At 42.5% G+C, this 24159-nt stretch overlaps 1 protein-coding gene across 3 annotated transcripts in view; it reads right to left on the reverse strand.

Annotated features, from left to right (window-relative positions):
* The window catches only part of LOC307001466 (mitogen-activated protein kinase kinase kinase kinase 4-like), a 147071-nt gene that overhangs the window by 30645 nt on the left and 92267 nt on the right, over nt 1–24159 (reverse strand). For 2 of the 3 annotated variants that reach the window (XR_013798245.1, XM_079617972.1), the window contains exons 15-18: nt 23211–23354; nt 13663–13844; nt 13376–13484; nt 12746–12991 (exon numbers count right to left, since the gene is read on the reverse strand). Coding sequence is in view for 2 of the 3 variants with exons in the window: in XM_079617972.1 (XP_079474098.1) it covers nt 12746–12991; nt 13376–13484; nt 13663–13844; nt 23211–23354 (681 nt within the window). In the remaining variant the exon portion in view is untranslated. The remainder of the gene's footprint in view (nt 1–12745; nt 12992–13375; nt 13485–13662; nt 13845–23210; nt 23355–24159) is intronic. The other variant, XM_079617973.1, reaches the window with a different exon arrangement.

The following is a 24159-nucleotide window of genomic DNA, read 5'->3' on the forward strand; positions in this document are numbered from 1 at the left end:
TGCATCCCACGCTTTACTCCACTGCATCCCACGCTTTACTCCACTGCATCCCACGCTTTACTCCACTGCATCCCACGCTTTACTCCACTGCATCCCACGCTTTACTCCACTGCATCCCACGCTTTACTCCACTGCATCCCACGCTTTACTCCACTGCATCCCACGCTTTACTCCACTGCATCCCACGCTTTACTCCACTGCATCCCACGCTTTACTCCACTGCATCCCACGCTTTACTCCACTGCATCCCACGCTTTACTCCACTGCATCCCACGCTTTACTCCACTGCATCCCACGCTTTACTCCACTGCATCCCACGCTTTACTCCACTGCATCCCACGCTTTACTCCACTGCATCCCACGCTTTACTCCACTGCATCCCACTCTTTACACCACAGCAACCCACGCTTTACGCCACTGCATCCCACGCTTTACACCATTGCAACCCACACTTTACTCCACTGCATCACACGCTTTACACCACTGCATCCCACACTTTACACCACTGCAACCCACACTTTACTCCACTGCATCACACGCTTTACACCATTGCATCCCACACTTTACTCCACTGCATCACACGCTTTACACCATTGCATCACACCATGCAAGCGGCCATGGAAACCCATTCCATGAAGCTTTACACACTGTTCTTGAGCTAATCTGAAGGCCACAGAAGTTTTGAGGTCTGTAGCTGTTGACTCTGCAGAAAGTTGGTGACTTCTGTGAGCCTCAGCATGCGCTGACCCGCTCTGTGATTTTAAATGGCCGTCCACTTCGTGGCTGGGTTGCTGTTGTTCCCAATTGCTTCCACTTTGTTATAATATGAATAACAGTTGACTGTGGAATATTTAGAAGTGAGGAAATTTCATGAATGGACTTATTGCACAGGTCACAACCGATCACGGTCCCACCCTTGAGTTCACTGAGCTCCTGAGAGTGACCCCTTTTTTCACAGATGTGTGTAGAAGCGTCTGCATGCCTAGTGCTTGCTTTATACAACTGTGGCCATGGAAGTGATTGGAACACCTGAATTCAAGGATTTGGAGGGGATTTGTCCCAATACTTTTATAATAATAATAATAATTTTATTTGTAATGCGCTTTTCTTAAACCCAAAGCACATACAGTAAGATAAACAGAAACAACAAGGATAATAAAACAATTAAGGAAAAGCAGCCTTAAACAAATGTGTCTTAGTCAACCTTTTGAAGTCTCCCAAAGTTGGTGCATTTCTGATTATCGGAGGAAGCAGATTCCATAGCTTGGGGGCTTTGTGTGAGAAGGCTCTTTCCCCAATGGTCTTAAGCTTACACACAGTGGCTGATGCAGTAGAAGAGAGTTAGATGAACGGAGAGAACGTGATGGAGTATAAGGGCTAATGAGATCACAAAGATACTCTGGTGCAGTCCCATATCGTGCCTTGTATGTTAAAATTAGAATTTTAAAATCAATTCTCGCATTTATGGGAAGCCAGTGCAACTGTGAAAGCACCGGTGTAATGTGTTCCCGAGGAGATGTACGAGTGAGCACCCGGGCGGCAGAGTTTTGAATGTACTGTAGCCTGTTCAGTGATTTAGCTGGAAGGCCAGAGAACAAGGCATTACAATAGTCTAACCTAGTTGTAATGAAGGCATGTATAAGCCTTTCTGAGTCTGCAAAGGAGAGAAAAGGTCTAAGTCGAGCCACATTTCTCAGATGGTAAAAAGCAGTTTTAGAGATGTGTTTTATATGTGCTTCAAATCTTAACTGTGGATCAAAAATTACACCAAGATTACGCATCTGTGAAGTGGGAATTACCATGCTAGAGTCAACAATCTCATTTATCTGCTCAGCCTTACGAGTAGCCGCCACTGTACCAATCTGCATCAATTCTGTTTTGGAGCCGTTCAGTTTCAGGAAGTTATTTTGCATCCATATACTAATCTCTGCTAGACAACTTTGCAAAGCTGTTAATGAGCAATGTACATCAGGACTAGTAGTGATGTAAATCTGCGTATCATCCGCATAACAGTGATACCCAAGGCCATGTTTTCTGATGATCTGCCCAAGTGGAAGCATGTAAATGTTAAATAAAATTGGACCCAACACTGAACCCTGAGGAACTCCCTGTCGAATAGGCACGGTATCAGATTTAAGATTACCGAAGCTTACAAACTGGGCACGATTCGTTAAATAAGACCGAAACCAACTGAAAACTACTTCACAAAGACCCAGCCAATTTTCCAGCCTGTCCAGCAACAAAGAGTGACATAGAGTGTCGAAGTCAGCACTAAGGTCCAGTGAGGGGAATAACTTACTAACGGCATTACTTTTTCCAGTAACGAGTAATCTAATTGATTACTCTTCTCATCTTAATAACGCCGTTACCGTTACTGCCAAAAAATGCGGCGCGTTACTATAACTGATGAAGCTGTTTTTTTTTCATCCAGACCAACTAGATCTCTGAGTGAGAGGCAAATACTTTTTATACTGTTCTTCCTTGGTTAGTGGGCAGAGCACGAGACAAGCACATAAATGCTGACGATTGGCTGAGGTAGAGTAAAATTTCATTGTAAGCCAATCAGAGGTAGAGTTGGGCGGGTGTTCGAAAGCATGCATAGTACTAGTGATGGGCATTCGGCTCTTTTGACTCAGCTCACTGAAAAGAGCCGGCTCTTTTGGCTCACAAACGGCTCTTTAAATGACTTTGACTATAATATTTAAATTTTTATTACATAATTATTTAATTTCTATAGGCTAAATTTGTAAAAATAGAGTCGGCTCTTCAGATATGCGAGCCAGCTCCTAGAGTCGGAATTCGCAAATCGCGAACGACCCATCAAAAGCTCATTCGCGAACGACCCATCATCCCTAACGCTCATTCGCGAACGACCCATCATCACTAACGCTCAAGAATTGCGAACGACCCATCATAACGCATAGTCGGACAGGACAGGACACACAAGGAACAACACAAGCCAGTCAGTCAACGAGAGACAGCTATGGCGACGAGCCCAAATAATCCAAAAGTAGCCTTCTCTAAATGGAAGTAGACATTACTTTTTCCTTCAAGAAATTAAAGGAACGAATGTAATCGTGAAAGGCACATTATGCCCTGGGCAAAAGTGAATAGCCTATATTTGTTATTTCTTTTTGGTATATTGCTTAACAAGCTTAATTTAATTTTGCCCAGTTGTGGCCTGTTGAGGGGCAATAAATATCAAAAGTTCCAAAACATCTATTGTGTTATTTGCATTGATCCACTATATAAACATATCTACATACATGGCATTTGATTGGAGGCTAGTCTCACTTTGTCCCACAGCAAAAAAAATTTTTTTTTAGATGTGTGTACAATGTTTCATGTTTCTGTTAATAATGTATTGTATTAAGTGTCCATTTCATTATAATATTCAGATTTATCATAAATAATTGAACATGCACATGTATTTTAAGTTCCGTTAAAGAGGTGGGGTCACATTTGAGCATTTAAAATTTAATTTTACTTGAAAGTAACGCAATAGTTACTTTCTTAAGTAACTAGTTACTTTTAAAATTTGTAACTGAGTAACTAATTTAGTTACTTATTGGAAGAAGTAACTAGTAACTGTAACTAATTAATTTTTAAAAGTAACTTGCCCAACACTGCTAAGGTCTAATAAGACCAGAATACTGCATGCACCAGAATCTGCCACAATAAGAAGATCATTTATAACCCTCACTAAAGCGGTCTCAGTACTATGCCCTTTTCTGAACCCAGATTGAAAAGGTTCAAGAAGACTGTTCAGTGCTAAGTGATGATTTAACTGAAAGAACACAACACGCTCCAGAACTTTAGCCAAGAATGGAAGATTCGAGATAGGCCTGTAATTGGACAAATCAGAGACATAACAACCAGGATTCTTGGGGACTGGTGTAATGGCAGCTATTTTTAATTCTGGAGGAATAATTCCAGAACTCAACGATAAGTTCACGATGGAAGTAATTTGATGCAAGGCAGTTCATAATAACTGAGTAGGGAACCGGATCTAAAATACTGGTGGTTGAATTCATAGACTTAACTGTACTAGTAATAAAATCGACTCCAACCATTTCAAAGTTCGAAAAGGTAAATTTCGGGGGATGTAAAGGCTGAGTATCAACTGACTCAACTGGGGTAATAGAGATTAAGGAGCTGTATATGGCCTCAATCTTTCCAGTGAAATAATGAAGAAACTTATTACACTGGTCAACCGAGGAGTGAACAGTGGCCTTAGTTGGTTTGAGAAGATTATCAACAGTCTTAAATAAAGATTTGGAATTTGTTGCAGCATTCCCAATGATGCTTGAGTAATAGGTTTTACATGCAGTATTTAGAGCAGAATGGTAGGCAGCCTGATGTTGAGTGTTGTAGGAAACTTTTTCCTTCTTCTAAGCAGAGACCAGGAGACTTTTGGGATCGCGTTCAAACAGAAGTTCTTCTTTATTGAGCGTGGCTGCAAGTTCTTCCAAAACAGTCTGAACTGTAACCATGTACTTTCAATTTATGTACATTTAGGGGCAAGGATTTACATTGTGATGAGAGTCAAGAGTCAATGGACACGAGCGAGTCAAGAGTCAATGGACACGAGCGAGTCAAGATTCACTGGACACGAGCGAGTCAAGAGTCACTGGACACGAGCGAGTCAAGAGTCAATGGACACGAGCGAGTCAAGAGTCAATGGACACGAGCGAGTCAAGAGTCAATGGACACGAGCGAGTCAAGAGTCACTGGACACGAGCGAGTCAAGAGTCACTGGACACGAGCGAGTCAAGAGTCACTGGACACGAGCGAGTCAAGTGTCACTGGACACGAGCGAGTCAAGAGTCACTGGACACGAGCGAGTCAAGAGTCACTGGACACGAGCGAGTCAAGAGTCACTGGACACGAGCGAGTCAAGAGTCACTGGACACGAGCGAGTCAAGAGTCACTGGACACGAGCGAGTCAAGAGTCACTGGACACGAGCGAGTCAAGAGTCACTGACGCCGGCTTCACTGAACACGAGCGAGTCAAGAGTCACTGACGCCAGCTTCACTGAACACGAGCGAGTCAAGAGTCACTGACGCCGGCTTCACTAGACACGAGCGAGTCAAGAGTCACTGACGCCAGCTTCACTGAACACGAGCGAGTCAAGAGTCACTGACACCGGCTTCACTGAACACGAGCGAGTCAAGAGTCACTGACGCCGGCTTCACTGAACACGAGCGAGTCAAGAGTCACTGACGCCGGCGTCACTGCACACGAGCGAGTCAAGAGTCACTGACGCCGTCTTCACTGAACACGAGTGAGTCAGGAGTCACTGGACACGAGCGAGTCAAGAGTCACTGGACACGAGCGAGTCAAGAGTCACTGGACACGAGCGAGTCAAGAGTCACTGACGCCGGCTTCACTGAACACGAGCGAGTCAAGAGTCACTGGACACGAGCGAGTCAAGAGTCACTGGACACGAGCGAGTCAAGAGTCACTGGACACGAGCGAGTCAAGAGTCACTGACGCCGGCTTCACTGAACACGAGTGAGTCAAGAGTCACTGGACACGAGCGAGTCAAGAGTCACTGGACACGAGCGAGTCAAGAGTCACTGGACACGAGCGAGTCAAGAGTCACTGACGCCGGCTTCACTGAACACGAGCGAGTCAAGAGTCACTGGACACGAGCGAGTCAAGAGTCACTGGACACGAGCGAGTCAAGAGTCACTGGACACGAGCGAGTCAAGAGTCACTGACGCCGGCTTCACTGAACACGAGTGAGTCAAGAGTCACTGGACACGAGCGAGTCAAGAGTCACTGGACACGAGCGAGTCAAGAGTCACTGGACACGAGCGAGTCAAGAGTCACTGGACACGAGCGAGTCAAGAGTCACTGGACACGAGCGAGTCAAGAGTCACTGGACACGAGCGAGTCAAGAGTCACTGGACACGAGCGAGTCAAGAGTCACTGACGCCGGCTTCACTGAACACGAGCGAGTCAAGAGTCACTGACGCCAGCTTCACTGAACACGAGCGAGTCAAGAGTCACTGACGCCGGCTTCACTAGACACGAGCGAGTCAAGAGTCACTGACGCCAGCTTCACTGAACACGAGCGAGTCAAGAGTCACTGACACCGGCTTCACTGAACACGAGCGAGTCAAGAGTCACTGACGCCGGCTTCACTGAACACGAGCGAGTCAAGAGTCACTGACGCCGGCGTCACTGCACACGAGCGAGTCAAGAGTCACTGACGCCGGCTTCACTGAACACGAGCGAGTCAAGAGTCACTGGACACGAGCGAGTCAAGAGTCACTGGACACGAGCGAGTCAAGAGTCACTGGACACGAGCGAGTCAAGAGTCACTGACGCCGGCTTCACTGAACACGAGTGAGTCAAGAGTCACTGGACACGAGCGAGTCAAGAGTCACTGGACACGAGCGAGTCAAGAGTCACTGGACACGAGCGAGTCAAGAGTCACTGACGCCGGCTTCACTGAACACGAGTGAGTCAAGAGTCACTGGACACGAGCGAGTCAAGAGTCACTGGACACGAGCGAGTCAAGAGTCACTGGACACGAGCGAGTCAAGAGTCACTGACGCCGGCTTCACTGAACACGAGTGAGTCAAAAGTCACTGACGCCGGCTTCACTGAACACGAGCGAGTCAAGAGTCACTGACGCCAGCTTCACTGAACACGAGCGAGTCAAGAGTCACTGACGCCGGCTTCACTGAACACGAGCGAGTCAAGAGTCACTGGACACGAGTGAGTCAAGAGTCACTGGACACGAGCGAGTCAAGAGTCACTGGACACGAGCGAGTCAAGAGTCACTGACGCCGGCTTCACTGAACACGAGCGAGTCAAGAGTCACTGACGCCAGCTTCACTGAACACGAGCGGGTCAAGAGTCACCGACGCCGGCTTCACTGAACACGAGTGAGTCAAGAGTCACTGACGCCGGCTTCACTGAACACGAGCGAGTCAAGAGTCACTGACGCCAGCTTCACTGAACACGAGCGGGTCAAGAGTCACCGACGCCGGCTTCACTGAACACGAGTGAGTCAAGAGTCACTGACGCCGGCTTCACTGAACACGAGCGAGTCAAGAGTCAATGGACACGAGCGAGTCAAGATTCACTGGACACGAGCGAGTCAAGAGTCACTGACGCCGGCTTCACTGAACACGAGCGAGTCAAGAGTCAATGGACACGAGCGAGTCAAGATTCACTGGACACGAGCGAGTCAAGAGTCACTGACGCCGGCTTCACTGAACACGAGCGAGTCAAGAGTCAATGGACACGAGCGAGTCAAGATTCACTGGACACGAGCGAGTCAAGAGTCACTGACGCCGGCGTCACTGAACACGAGCGAGTCAAGAGTGAATAATAATAATAACTTTATCCACATCCTAACCCATCCATTAAATTTGCATAGTAGCAGTTGCAATAAAACTGAATAGACAAAATCTAAAAATGCCAAGGCTAATTAGTCAGATATCCATACTTTCTGTTAGATAGTTCAACTAAAAGTACCCTTTTGAAGAAGTAGCTAATTTGTAAATTGTCTAGTTTGTAAATTGTCTAGTTTGTAAATGATATGAATCTTATAAAAAACAGTTTAGAATAGCTTAATTAGACCAGCGTTATTTTAGTATTAGGCCTATTTATTTAATGTATATATACATTTTAGTAATATTTTATTTACGTTGCTATTTATATTCATGTTTTTTATTTGAGAATGTTTCTGGATGTCATTAGCCTGGTTGACACCAGACCCTTCTCTGGGGGTTAGGGTCTGGGGAAGGTTCATTCACAGGGACGTCACCAACGGACGTCGCTCAAATGCCTCTGGGCGCAATTGGATAGACCTAAACCAATCAGAGCATTCATCATCGTGTAAAGCCAGCTTCAACGTTTGTGATTGGTGCCTCGATTTGGAAAGATTGGAAATGGGCTTGAATGGTCTCTTGGCCAGACTGACTGAAAATACATACATTAGGCCTACACGCTAATTTAATTTGACTCATAGTGTTCACTTTGCTTGACACAAAATTCAAGAAATTAGCCAGATTGTGTCACACAACATACAAGATATTTGAAGAAAAACACGATCTATTGTATGTTTCAGACAGCAAGAAAACTCAACATCAAATATCTTTGAAATTATCCATAATAGACAGTTACATTAGTCGGGTTGCAAGTTGTGCATACACCAAAAGTATTTTTATGAATAAGGTCTATTTCGAAGTGTTTAAATCCAAACAAACAATATACGAAGATTCTCCTCTTCTCCTGTATTGTTGCTTGCACAGCGTCATCAGCACGCAGACTCTGTTCAGAGGCGCCGGCGCCGCGGCTTCCGTGGCACGCAGTTTGTATATTAGCTAATGTCGCAATCATTTTTTATTGATTTTTTAAAAGTTGAATTACAATTCTTATAAAGTCATTATCGAGTCATGCGGTACGACACTGATTTAATTTAGAGTATTCGGTCTCAAGTCAAAGTCAAGTAATTTTCTTAATTTACTAGAAATCTTTACATTTGAGTGCAAATGACCACCACCTCTGATATTTACAGCTTTTAAAGTGTGGAACGTGAGATCAACATCATAAGATTTGCGTTGGCATCTGGCTTGCAATAAAACTTGCGCATCGGCCGAAAAAAAAATCACAACACAGGAAAACCGTGATTGTGTTATGTAGCCTACATTAATTCAGCCACAGATCATTGTAATGACATCGAACCTGGTCTGTCCTAACACTGGAAGACGGTACCAAAATCTAGCGCTGCAACAACTCGCTAATAAAAAATTAATTAAAAAAAGGAATATAAATTAGCTCAACTTACATGAGCTTTTTTTTTGTTGAAAAATGAAGCTCGCTATTCTTAGTCCGGTTGTTGAGAAGCAACGGCGAACCGTTAATTATTCAAATGCAAGCCAAAATACATCATTCGAATTTTTGAGTGACAGACAAGTAGAAGGGTGGGGGCCAATCAGTTTGGGGGCCAGTGCCCCCATGGCCCCTCCCCTGGCGACGCCACTGCGGACAGCAGACCGATGACCCGCACTGCTGACACTGAGGACGAGCTGCTCCTCAAGCTCTTTTCAGACTGTGTTTGTATGGGATGAAATTAGTATCTAAATGATTAACTCATGCAAGCACAATTATCAATGAACTTGATACATGTTGCAAATATGTTTTATCCATGTCTTTCAACTTGCGTGTGCAAAATTAAAAATTGAATGAATGTGTTACAATTTGTACAAATGCAGACATTTTTGTGAATACAAATGTTTTCTTTTGTATTAGTGTATCATAATTTGCGCATGCAAAAAAGAAGATATGCATGTGTGGATCAGATGACACGTGTGCATTCATTGACGTCTTTTCTGAGTCGATCTCATTTGATTCATTTGGATTTTGAGACTTTCTTTTCGCTGTTTTTAAGCATTTCACAACACACACACAAACAACTACACATGAATAGGCCTGGTGCTAATTATTAATGTGTGCACAACTACCCTTCTATTTGACAAATTCACAAATGTGCGTCGCTACATTTAAACTAATACAATACAACTTGTGTGTGCAAAATCCAGAATCACAAGAATGTGCAGCATTTTGTACAAATAGAGACATAGTTGTTAATACAAAACCTCAATTTTGTATTAATGTAGGTCAGAATGTGTGCATGCAACAAGTATAATGTGCATTTGTGGATGAGGTGACACGCGTGCATTCATTGACTCGTTTCTGAGTCGATCCTATTTGATTCATTTGGATTTTGAGACTTTCATTTCGCCGGTTTCGCCTGGCACGATCCACACACAGCTGTCTGAGAAAACCTGCTACCACTAGATGGCAGTATTCTGCTAAAACCGACAACGGCAGTGGAATCAAGCGTTCTTCCCCATTTAAGACGCTTAATGGATTTGAGTGATATTGAAGTGATATTTAGTACACAATATAGGCCTACCTTATTAATAAAGCATAGCCTACTTTATAGAGGCAAACAGATTAAATCAGATTATGAACAACCCATATTGCTAACGTGCAATAGCGCGTTGCATGTTCAATAAGGTGTGAGTTATAATTTCAGCGTCTTACTGCATTGATGTTAAGCTTTTTCGTAATAATCGGCTCTATGGGAGGAAAACTATATAGCCTACAGACAAGAGCCCATATGAACGCGACGCGCAATGTTTCACGTTAATGGCATTTTCCTTCCTGAGCCTGTTAAAAAGAACGTGAAATTTCGCAGTCGAGTTAATAGGCTTATTTTTAGCTGACAACACATTGTATACAAGTTTTGGAATTTGAAAATGTCTGTTTTTAAATGTTAAAAGACGATTTTCGCAGGACATTTGTTTTCCCTTGACCCTTGCCACTGTTATATAGTCTTACTATAGCACGATGAGTTTTAACAATATGCAACCATTGTATACCGACATGAAATATTCATTGAAAATCACCTAGGCCCTACGTGTGTATCGCTGCATACATGAGAATGCTTTGACGCGCTACCACAGCTCATGATGCACAAGGGAACGTCTGCCAATTACACTAACTGCGTTAAAACGTATCATTTGTTTTCATTAAAATTACTTTTAATATTTAAAATCACATTTTCAAATTCCAAAGCTCGTAGAAGGTTCCTGTAAGACTGACTTACAAGTAAAATTTGTACAATACTTCTCTTCATGTATGTAGCCTGTATTCTGAGGAAAAATACTGTAATTCACCAAAAGGGTTTTTTCATGTTCAAAATGGTGGTAGTATGTTCCTAGTGACTAGACTGGCTTACTACAGGTGAAATGGTCCCAATACCACCCTTAATGTATTTACAGTGAACAATTTTTTTTTTTAAATAAAAAATTACTGTAATTCACCAAAAGGGTTTTTGGTGACTTACTACAGGTGAATAATGCAAAATCTCACATGACGATCACTAGGAACGTACTAAAACTTTGGAACATGAATAGAAAAACTATTTACAGTAATAAAAAATAAAAAAACAATGTACTGTTCAATCGAGATATTGGCTGGACATACAGTAGTTTAAGTCAGTCTGCCCACCAGGCATTTACTATAACACTGGAAGTATCGTTCATTTGAATGAATGATTGGACGTTTATATTTTTTTGACTGTGAGCGGAATTTGCTGATGGTCCCTTTAGAAAATGCAGCGAATATCAAACCTAAAACCTACTTCACTGCGCTCTCGGACCGGTTGCTCTCCCATACACATGCAAAGTTAAACGCAAGTGCAGAATTTCATGTTAAGCTTTTTAATTTTAACAGGCTCAGGAAGGAAAATGCCATAAACGTGAAACGTTCCGCGTCGCGTTCATATGGGCTCTTGTCTGTAGGCTATATAGTTTTCCTCCCATAGAGCCGATTATTACGAACAAGCTTAACATCAATGCAGTAAGACGCTGATATTATAACTCACACCTTATTAAACATGCAACGCGCTATTGCACGTTAGCAATATGGGTTGTTCATAATCTGATTTAATCTGTTTGCCTCTATAAAGTAGGCTATGCTTTATTAATAAGGTAGGCCTATATTGTGTACTAAATATCACTTCAATATCACTCAAATCCATTAAGCGTCTTAAATGGGGAAGAACGCTTGATTCCACTGCCGTTGTCGGTTTTAGCAGAATACTGCCATCTAGTGGTAGCAGGTTTTCTCAGACAGCTGTGTGTGGATCGTGCCAGGCGAAACCGGCGAAATGAAAGTCTCAAAATCCAAATGAATCAAACAGGATCAACTCAGAAACGAGTCAATGAATGCACGCGTGTCACCTCATCCACAAATGCACATTATACTTGTTGCATGCACACATTCTGACCTACATTAATACAAAATTGAGGTTTTGTATTAACAACTATGTCTCTATTTGTACAAAATGCTGCACATTCTTGTGATTCTGGATTTTGCACACACAAGTTGTATTGTATTAGTTTAAATGTAGCGACGCACATTTGTGAATTTGTCAAATAGAAGGGTAGTTGTGCACACATTAATAATTAGCACCAGGCCTATTCATGTGTAGTTGTTTGTGTGTGTGTTGTGAAATGCTTAAAAACAGCGAAAAGAAAGTCTCAAAATCCAAATGAATCAAATGAGATCGACTCAGAAAAGACGTCAATGAATGCACACGTGTCATCTGATCCACACATGCATATCTTCTTTTTTGCATGCGCAAATTATGATACACTAATACAAAAGAAAACATTTGTATTCACAAAAATGTCTGCATTTGTACAAATTGTAACACATTCATTCAATTTTTAATTTTGCACACGCAAGTTGAAAGACATGGATAAAACATATTTGCAACATGTATCAAGTTCATTGATAATTGTGCTTGCATGAGTTAATCATTTAGATACTAATTTCATCCCAAAAGTTTGCGTCTCCGTACAGACCTCAGAAGGATCCCAGCATCAGGAAAGAGCGAATGGTTTATTTCAAGCAACGTTCTGGATAGCGTCGGAGGATTACATGTTTGTTCTGAGCATTTGACTGCACATTGTTTTATAATCAAACCTTCCTGTTTTTCATTCAGATGTTAAAACTACTGCTAGACATGTCCGTCAGTCACATGACCCCGTGTGTTTGAGCACGCTTTGGCTCTCAGTTAAACCATATTAACCGGTTAGTGATGTTGGTTAATCAGTTGAAAGAGTTTGCCAGAAGAATTAGTATCATAAAGAGATAGAGTGATTAACAGAGAGCTAAACCTCCCACCATCAGAGAGAGCAGTTGTACCTCTGTCAGGCACAGGAGTCTGTCCGAGGGACTGATGGGGGACAGGGCGGGGCTGCTGGGAGAGGAGGCGGAGCCAGGGGACGAGGAGGCGGGGCCAGGGGGCGAGCGCTGACTCTGCTGGAGCAGGTCGGGCAGGAGAGGGTTTGCCCCCCTAAAGCAGTTCCTCTGCACAATCTCTACAGGACTGGGACAACAAGCCTCTTTCCAGCCTGAACCCAGCAGCGTCACAGGCCCTGATCTCTGGAACTGAGAAAGGCAAACTCATGCCATCAGCACATGGCTCTTTTTAAATCTCTTTCCCTTTCCTTTTGCATAACTGTGTTTCTGGGCTAAACTTGCAATTTGAGACAAAAAAAGCTGAAGGTGAAACAAAATTAAAACACAATCTTCACAAAAAGGAATTAAAAACATGCATAATTAACAGAAAACAAGGACTGTGATGAAATTATGAAATAAAGGAACAGTGACAATGGACATAAAGAAACAAATCAAATGTCCAACATGTGTGTATTTGTTTACTGTGTGTGAACACTATTATAGTTTTGAATAATAGAATCTATCTGCACTCATCAGTTATCAGACCGTGTGTGTGAGAGTGAGTGAGTGTGTGTGTGTGTGTGTGTGTGTCACCTGTCTCATGACGAGTGTGCTGTCTTTGCATGGCGTAGAGGAGGCATCATCGTCCTGCACGACCATCGTCTTCGCTGCTTCTGCCTCGCCATTACTGAGTCTAGACGAGCTGTCAATCAAACAACCACTGTGTCTAGATGAGCATTATAACAGCACATGGATCTGGAACAACACTATTATTCATTAAATCAAGGCATTCTCTCCATCATACTAGTGGGCACCCGAGTGGTGTTTCCTGAATCTCTGCTGACCCAACAGATGCGAGTACAGGTTCTGTGTAAGCTCACCCTCCTCCGCGCGAGTCCTCAGGGCCGGACGTCGACTCGTCCCCGATGTCCTGGTCCACCTCCTCATCATCTTCATCATCAGTGGTGCCGGAGTCGTCGCTGGAGGAAGAGTAATCCGTGGCTTTGTGTTGGGGCCGCACGTCCTCCACCGCACGCAGTTCCTTCGCCAGAGCCGTCAGATCCTGCAAACACACATGTGACCAGTGATGTCATATCAGATCCTGCAAACACACATGTGACCAGTGATGTCATATCAGATCCTGCAAACACACATGTGACCAGTGATGTCATATCAGATCCTGCAAACACACATGTGACCAGTGATGTCATATCAGATCCTGCAAACACACATGTGACCAGTGATGTCATATCAGATCCTGCAAACACACATGTGACCAGTGATGTCATATCAGATCCTGCAAACACACGTGACCAGTGATGTCATATCAGATCCTGCAAACACACATGTGACCAGTGATGTCATATCAAATCCTGCAAACACACATGTGACCAGTGATGTCATATCAGATCCTGCAAACACACATGTGACCAGTGATGTCATATCAGATCCTGCAAACACACATGTGACCAGTGATGTCATATCAGATCCTGCAAACACACGTGACCAGTGATGTCATATCAGATCCTGCAAACACACATGTGACCAGTGATATCATATCAGATCCTGCAAACACACATGTGACCAGTGATGTCATATCAGATCCTGCAAACACATGTGACCAGTGATGTCATATCAGATCCTGCAAACACACGTGACCAGTGATGTCATATCAGATCCTGCAAACACACATGTGACCAGTGATGTCATATCAAATCCTGCAAACACACATGTGACCAGTGATGTCATATCAGATCCTGCAAACACAAATGTGACCAGTGATGTCATATCAGATCCTGCAAACACAAATGTGACCAGTGATGTCATATCAGGACCAGAACAGCACAGCATGTGACCAGTGATGTCATATCAGGACCAGAACAGCACAGCATGTGACCAGTGATGTCATATCAGATCCTGCAAACACACATGTGACCAGTGATGTCATATCAGATCCTGCAAACACACATGTGACCAGTGATGTCATATCAGATCCTGCAAACACACATGTGACCAGTGATGTCATATCAGATCCTGCAAACACACGTGACCAGTGATGTCATATCAGATCCTGCAAACACACATGTGACCAGTGATGTCATATCAGATCCTGCAAACACACATGTGACCAGTGATGTCATATCAGATCCTGCAAACACACATGTGACCAGTGATGTCATATCAGATCCTGCAAACACACATGTGACCAGTGATGTCATATCAGATCCTGCAAACACACATGTGACCAGTGATGTCATATCAGATCCTGCAAACACACGTGACCAGTGATGTCATATCAGATCCTGCAAACACACATGTGACCAGTGATGTCATATCAAATCCTGCAAACACACATGTGACCAGTGATGTCATATCAGATCCTGCAAACACACGTGACCAGTGATGTCATATCAGATCCTGCAAACACACATGTGACCAGTGATGTCATATCAGATCCTGCAAACACACGTGACCAGTGATGTCATATCAAATCCTGCAAACACACGTGACCAGTGATGTCATATCAGATCCTGCAAACACACGTGACCAGTGATGTCATATCAGATCCTGCAAACACACGTGACCAGTGATGTCATATCAAATCCTGCAAACACACGTGACCAGTGATGTCATATCAGATCCTGCAAACACACGTGACCAGTGATGTCATATCAGGACCAGAACAGCACAGCATGTGACCAGTGATGTCATATCAGGACCAGAACAACAGCATGTGACCAGTGATGTCATATCAGGACCAGAACAACAGCATGTGACCAGTGATGTCATATCAGGACCAGAACAACAGCATGTGACCAGTGATGTCATATCAGGACCAGGGGCCTCGTTTATAAAACTGTGCGTAGGATCCTTACTAAAAGTGTACGTGCGCCCGAAAGCCAAAAATGGCGTGCGCAAAAACATATTCAGACTTATAAAACCGTGCGTTTGCCAGAACCTGCGCAGGATTCACTTTATAAATCCCAGTCAGAGGAAGATAGTGCGCACATGCATATCCTCATCTGCATATGATTTGCATATGATTATTCATATGATTATACACCTGCGCGACGCACCGGTCCCGTATCTCTCACGGAGGAGCGGAAGCATAAAGCAGGAGCGACGACAGTGGAGGTCGAGAGAGGAACAGGCCTGGTTTTATTTGATGTGTTGTTTCTGTTTTGTGTGGCCAGCAGTCGTCCGCGAGGGGCTGCTGGCTTGAACTTTTATTTTTGTAATTGTTTTATTTGTTTATTAAAATCTTTAAATGTTCACCGGTTCCAGCCTCCTTCCCATAACAACGAACCTTGCTACAACCATAGTACTGAAGCATTAGAGGCACAAATGATTTGCTCTTATCATCCGATCGTGGTTGTATCTCTCTATTGGTGTTACTTGATCGTAGTACATCGACCACAACATTCTTATAAATAGACTCGAAAATATGTTGGCATTAGTGGAATTGCATTAGCATGGGTTAAATCATACTTATCTGACCGTTATCAGTTTGTAGCAGTAAAAGCAGTAAAAACTTACCAATTAACTTACTAAGCAATTTCCTACTAATTAATTCACTGCTTAATTCAGAAAAAAACAGATTCTAATGATTGGAACAAAAACTTCCACACGTAATAATCTAGAGTACTGTCTAACACTTGATGGCTGCTCTGTCAAGTCTTTTTCGTTGGTTAGGAACCTAGGTGTGTGTGTGTGTGTGTGTGTGCTCTTTGATACCAATCTTTAATTTGAAAGTCATGTGTCTAGTATCTGTAAAACCAAATTTTTCCATCTTAAAAATATATCTAAATTACGTCATATGCTCTCAATGAATAATGCGGAACAATTAGTTCATGCGTTCATGAGCTCAAGGCTAGATTATTGTAATGCTCTACTGGGTGGTTGCCCTGCACGCTTAATAAACAAACTACAGCTAGTTCAAAACGCAGCCGCTCGAGTTCTTACCAGAACCAGGAAGTATGACCATATTAGCCCCGTTCTGTCAACACTGCATTGGCTGCCTATTAAACATCGTATACATTTTAAAATATTGCTGATCACTTACAAAGCACTAAATGGTTTAGCTCCGCAGTACTTGAGCGAGCTCTTAACGCATTATAGTCCTTCACGTCTACTGCGATCTCAAAACTCCGGCCAGTTAATAATACCTAGAATATCAGAATCGACTGCTGGCGGTAGATCCTTTTCCTATTTAGCACCAAAACTCTGGAACAGTCTTCCTAACATTGTCCGGGAAGCAGACACACTCTGTCAGTTCAAATCTAGATTAAAGACACATCTCTTTGGCCTAGCATACACATAACACATTATAGACTTCTATTAGTGTTGTCACGATACTAGAGTTTCTAACTTCGATACGATACCTTGAAAAATATCGATATTCGATACCACAGAGAAAAAAACTGCCACAATATATCTATATTTTTAAAGCTAAATATAACAAGTCTAGAACATGACAATGAGGTATATTTTACATGAACAAAAATGTCCTGAGTTCCATCTGTTAATATTTTTTTATTGGACCAGGGCTAACATGACCTGTTGTATGTGTATAACCTCCTGTTATCAAAGATTAAAATATAGCCTACTGTAACAAAAAAGCACTTAACAGTATCAAATTGGAGGATAGAGTGTCAGTAATGTATAATAATAAGATTAAACATTCAAGGCAAGACACAAGACTACACAGACTCATATCAACAACAATACTAGGCCATCTTGGTTAATGTTTCAAAAAAGTTAAAATGAGAAGAGTTACAGTGTTTCCTTTAGGATTTTTTTAGCAGTGGGGAACGGTCTGTCCAAACAACAAACACCCCTGATGCTGAGCCTATGCTTCCTAAATGGTACCCCTGGAGCCTGTTCCTTAAAGGATAATTCCGGTATTTAACACCTTGAGTCTATATTGTAGTTTGTTTTGGATGAACAAGAGTGGTGGACAACATTTTTTTGACAATGGTTCCTCTCTCGAGTTTTTGACTATAATAGAATTGGCCATGGACCCATTTAACATTGGAGTCAATGGGCATGTCCGAAAATGTCATTAAAACAGCCAATAATGTTCGTTTACGAAACTGTTAAACTCACCGAGTGGTTAGTGGTGTTCGTTGATGATCCAGAAACAAAAAGTGTTGCGAAATACAGTTTCTGTCGTGTTTTATTCGTCATTTTGTAAAATCCCATTGAATTCTGTTGAAGGACTGAGTGTTCGTTAATATAAATGCGCTACCGGAAACGGAAAGGGGGCTGTTTACATTTGGGCGATGTCGTCTTTTCGCTCGCTTCCATTTCTCATAAGGCTAGCGAGCAGAGCAACTGCGCTCCGGGAGAGTAAGCCAAATAAACAAACAAAACCTTCATTAATTGTTACTTGTAACATGGATTATGAAAAGTGGATTATGGAGGACCCGCTCGATTTTGAGTGTCCCGCGAGACAAACATCGGTTATCGCCATCAAGTGGTCGGGAGTGTGCTAACGCTTCAGATTCAAATATTGAGCGGAAGTTACACGGTTGTGAAGTGTCTGAAAAAGTAGTTCCACTATAGCAAAATAAACGGATTGGAATCATATATTGCGATGATATATTGTTTATAATCATCAACGAACACCACTAACCACTCGGTGAGTTTAACATTTTGTAAACGAACATTATTGGCTGTTTTAATGACATTTTCGGACATGCCCATTGACTCCAATGTTAAATGGGTCCATGGCCAATTCTATTATAGTCAAAAACTCGAGAGAGGAACCATTGTCAAAAAAATGTTGTCCACCACTCTTGTTCATCCAAAACAAACTACAATATAGACTCAAGGTGTTAAATACCGGAATTATCCTTTAAGTCTGTTTTCACCTATAAAATAATTTTAAAAAATGAGTGATGTGAGGGATTATTGATTGTCAAACAATCTTTTGGGTGCCCGCAGCCCGCTAGCGGTGTGAAGCGTGTGTCTGCGCTATTCTCTGACATACCCGCTCGCAGTGTGAAGTGTGTGTCCGCGCTATTCTCCAACATGCCCGCTCGCGGTGTGTAGCGCGTGTCAACGCTATTCTCCGACATGCCCGCTCGCAGTGTGTTTTTACGCGTATCCGCGCTATCTTCTTTATCAATCAACCCAAGCCGGTCGCGGCCCTCGCCATCTTTCCATTCATTTCACTTTTGCTATTTAACCAGAGCGAATGAGACGAGTGCATCACGTGTGGTGTTTGTCAACGCGCCTTTGGAGAGAAGTGAAAGTGACCGCTCGGCTAGTATCGATACTTCGGGAAATTAGTATTGGTACCGTTCAAATATTTCAGTATCGCTATTTATCGAAATATCGATATTTTTGACAACACTAACTTCAATAACTCAATGTTAGGCTGCATAGATTAGATTAGATCAGCCGGAACCGGGAACACTTCCCATAAATCCTGATGTACTCGTTACATCATAAGAAGAATGGCGTCTAAACTAATATTAGTTAATATTACTGTTCACCACAGTCCGCCGATCGAGGCCGTATCCGGATCTGATGAAGGACCTGCGTCTGGACACGACGACAACGCAGTCCTGAAGTGTCACTAGTCTCTCCCCTGTGAAGGCCTCCCTCCCTTCCCTTTACCTCTGTACAGATAAAATGTTGTCGGGATAATTGACACATCCGGTTTGGAGAGGACGCTGGCGCACGTTTGGCTGCCGCTTCTCCTGCCGTATTTTAGCTATTTATTCTGAGTCTTAATTGTTGCCGGACTTGAATTTACTTGTCTGGGCCAGCCTTTTTGAAGTTTTTGCCCTGGTCTGTCTGCTGCATGCTGATCTCACCTGCTGTCGTGTTTCTCCTGCACTGTCCCTGCTGCCTGTCAGCTGTTTGCTGCTGTCTCCGTGTGTGATCAGACGGGTCCTCTGTGTTGCATTAAGCTCTCCGCGTGTAAATGACTGCATAACAGTTGTTATCATGCGACTTCACTTAATCATCTGGATTATCGCCATTTTTACTACATCCAGAACCAGCGTCAAACAGTGGGCTGAACTTTTGGATATCACCATGTTGAGGTACTCCTTATCTGAACTTTTATCCCTGGACCACCATGGCCGTCCAAACTTCAGCGTTACAAAATCTCTGCATTCCTTGCACCTCCTCCGTCGGCCTTGTTACTCTCATAGAGGGTCTCGTCAGAGTCGTTCTGCTGCCGGTGTTGTGTTTTGGTCGAACTGTACGCCGAGGAATCTGTCACGGAAATCTACGCTATCCAGAGGCTCTTTCTCAAAAGAGTGTGGCAAATGTGTTTTGCAGCACTTTGCGAATTGCTCATTTAAACACGAGGTCAATAAACAATAAAACAGCACTTATCACTGACACTATTTTCGATAGGAAAATCGACATTTTGTGTCTTAGTGAAACATGGCACAAAGAAAATGACTATCTTAATCTGAACATGTGTGCTCCATCTGGATATAAATATATCGACGTGCCTCGAGCCTTTGGTAAAGGTGGTGGCCTGGCTGTGATATTTGGACCCAGTGTATCAGTTAATGTTATTGACGCTCCTAGTGTTTCATCGTTTGAATGTTTGGCTTTTAAAATCAGTGGTGTTTCATCTGTTCTTGTGCTGCTTATCTACCGTCCTCCAAAACCTAATCCTGTATTTTTCTCTGAGTTTACGGAGTTGTTGACACTTCTTAGTCCACTCTGTCCTGCTATGGTGTTGACTGGTGATATCAATTTTCACATTGATAATCCTAATTGTGTTAATACTGTTACATTTTTGGACATCTTGGATGGTTTTGATTTTACACAGCATGTTACTTTTCCGACCCATAGGTTGGGCCATATTTTGGATGTGGTTTGCTCTGCTGGTGTTGATATTCAATCTCTGGATGGTACTGATATGAGTATAAGTGACCATAGACTTATTACTTTTGACATGAATGTCATGTCTCCACGAGACATTTCTAAGCGCATTATTAAATTTCGTAACATCAAGCACATGGATTTCACTCTTTTTTCTACTTCTCTCTCTGGGCTTCCCATTACTAATTCCGTTGAGCACTATAACTCCATACTATCTGCACTTTTGGATGAGTCTGCACCTCTGCGTGAACGGGCTGTCACATTTAGGAAATCCTGTCCATGGTATACCCCTGAGTTGCGTTTAATGAAAGCTGCTGGAAGGCGATTAGAACGGCAGTACAAGAAATCTGACCTGACGGTACACCAATCTCTCTACACTCAACATCAGGCTGCCTACCATTCTGCTTTAAATACTGCACGTAAAACATATTACTCAAGCATCATTGGGAATGCTGCAACAAATTCTAAATCTTTATTTAAGACTGTTGATAATCTTCTCAAACCAACTAAGGCCACTGTTCACTCCTCAGTTGACCAGTGTAATAAGTTTCTACATTATTTCACTGGAAAGATTGAGGGAATATACAGCTCCTTAATCTCTATTACCCCAGTTGAGTCAGTTGACACTCAGCCTTTACATCCCCCGAAATTTACCTTTTCGAACTTTGAAATGGTTGGAGTCGATTTTATTACTAGTACAGTTAAGTCTATGAATTCAACCACCAGTATTTTAGATCCGGTTCCCTACTCAGTTATTACGAACTGCCTTGCATCAATCTGCCCTCATATGACTTCCATCGTGAATTTATCATTGAGTTCTGGAATTATTCCTCCAGAATTAAAAATAGCTGCCATTACACCAGTCCCTAAGAAGCCTGGTTGTGATGTCTCTGATTTGTCCAATTACAGGCCTATCTCGAATCTTCCTTTTTTGGCAAAAGTTCTGGAGCGTGTTGTGTCCGTTCAGTTAAATCATCACTTAGCACTGAACAGTCTTCTTGAACCTTTTCAATCTGGGTTCAGAAAAGGGCATAGTACTGAGACCGCTTTAGTGAGGGTCGTAAATGATCTTCTTATTGCGGCAGATTCTGGTGCATGTAGTATTCTGGTCTTATTAGACCTTAGTGCTGCCTTCGACACTCTATGTCACTTTTTGCTGCTGGACAGGCTGGAAAATTGGCTGGGGCTTTCTGGAGTAGTTTCAATTGGTTTCGGTCTTATTTAACGAATCGTGCCCAGTTTGTAAGCTTGGGTAATCTTAAATCTGATACCGTGCCTATTCGACAGGGAGTTCCTCAGGGTTCAGTGTTGGGTCCAATTTTATTTAACATTTACATGCTTCCACTTGGGCAGATCATCAGAAAACATGGCCTTGGGTATCACTGTTATGCGGATGATACGCAGATTTACATCACTACTAGTCCTGATGTACATTGCTCATTAACAGCTTTGCATAGTTGTCTAGCAGAGATTAGTATATGGATGCAAAATAACTTCCTGAAATTGAACGGCTCCAAAACTGAATTGATGCAGATTGGTACAGTGGCGGCTACTCATAAGGCTGAGCAGATAAATGTGATTGTTGACTCTAGCATGGTAATTCCCACTTCACAGATGCGTAATCTTGGTGTAATTTTTGATCCACAGTTAAGATTTGAAGCACATATAAAACACATCTCTAAAACTGCTTTTTACCATCTGAGAAATGTGGCTCGACTTAGACCTTTTCTTTCCTTTGCAGACTCAGAAAGGCTCATACATGCCTTCATTACAACTAGGTTAGACTATTGTAATGCCTTGTTCTCTGGCCTTCCAGCTAAATCACTGAACAGGCTACAGTACATTCAAAACTCTGCCGCCCGGGTGCTCACTCGTACCTCTCCTCGGGAACACATTACACCGGTGCTTTCACAGTTGCACTGGCTTCCCATAAATGCGAGAATTGATTTTAAAATTCTAATTTTAACATACAAGGCACGATATGGGACTGCACCGGAGTATCTTTGTGATCTCATTAGCCCTTATACTCCATCACGTTCTCTCCGTTCATCAAACTCTCTTCTACTGCATCAGCCACTGTGTGTAAGCTTAAGACCATGGGGGAAAGAGCTTTCTCACATAAAGCCCCCAAGCTATGGAATCTGCTTCCTCCGATAATTAGAAATGCACCAACGTTGGGACACTTCAAAAGGTTGACTAAGACTCATTTGTTTAAGGCTGCTTTTCCTTAATTGTTTTATTATCCTTGTTGTTTCTGTGTTTTGTTTTGTTTTAGTTTTTTTACTGTACGCGCTTTGGGTTTAAGAAAAGCGCATTACAAATAAAATTTATTATTATTTATTATTATTATTAATTCCGGTTCACGTGGCTACGCAGACGCAACAAAAAATTATGTATTATACATTTTTCAAGGCTTGTAAACTGAACTATAACTATTAACTCGTGAAACTGAACTTCACTAACACAGAACCTGTAATATAACCTCAAGTCTTAATCATAAATTAAGTTAATTGAATGGCCATTTGAATGGTAATTTTTCCATACCACATCTTAATGAGAAGAAAGGTCCAGTTACCTGTGGGTCAGCGGGCCGATGGCTCGGTTCGGACACACTGCCATTGGAGAAGGCTTCTGATCGCGGCGGTACAGCGGGCGGCTGTTTCGGCATCACCACGGCCTGAGGAGAACCCTGAACGTTCCTCCTGTGCCGCTCGTCCGCCTGCAACACAACAGCAGTCAGAGTAAAACAAACCTTAAGTGTCAAATAAACCTTACACCACATACAGGCTTTCAGAGTCAAACAAACAAAACCTTACACCACACAGAGGCTGTCAGAGTCAAACAAACAAACAAACCTTACACCACATACAGGCTGACAGAGTCAAATGAACCATCAGTCTAACAAACCTTCAGTCAAACAAACCTTCAGAGTCAAACCTTCAGTCAAACCTTAAGAGTCAAACAAATTTTCAGAGTCAAACAAACAACCTTACACCACATACAGGCAGTCAGAGTCAAACAAACCTTCAGTCAATCAACCCTTCAGTCAAACAAACCTTCAGATTCAAACAAACCTTCAGTCACACAAACCTTCAGTCAAACAAACCTTCAGTCAAACAAATTTTCAGAGTCAAACAAACAACCTTACACCACATACAGGCAGTCAGAGTCAAACAAACCTTCAGTCAATCAACCCTTCAGTCAAACAAACCTTCAGATTCAAACAAACCTTCAGTCACACAAACCTTCAGTCAAACAAACCTTCAGTCAAACAAACCTTCAGAGTCAAACCTTCAGTCAAACCTTAAGAGTCAAACAAACAACCTTACACCACATACAGGCAGTCAGAGTCAATTTAAACCTTCAGTCAAACAAACCTTGAGTCAAACAAACCTTCAGAGTCAAACAAACCTTCAGTCAAACAAACCTTAAGAGTCAAACAAACATTCAGTGAGTTCAGTCAAACAAACCTTCAGTCAAAAAAACCTTCAGTCAAACAAACCTTCAGTCAAACATACCTTCAG

The sequence above is a fragment of the Phoxinus phoxinus genome (genome assembly GCF_949152265.1).
Source record: "Phoxinus phoxinus genome assembly, chromosome: 7".
Lineage (NCBI taxonomy): Eukaryota > Metazoa > Chordata > Actinopteri > Cypriniformes > Leuciscidae > Phoxinus > Phoxinus phoxinus.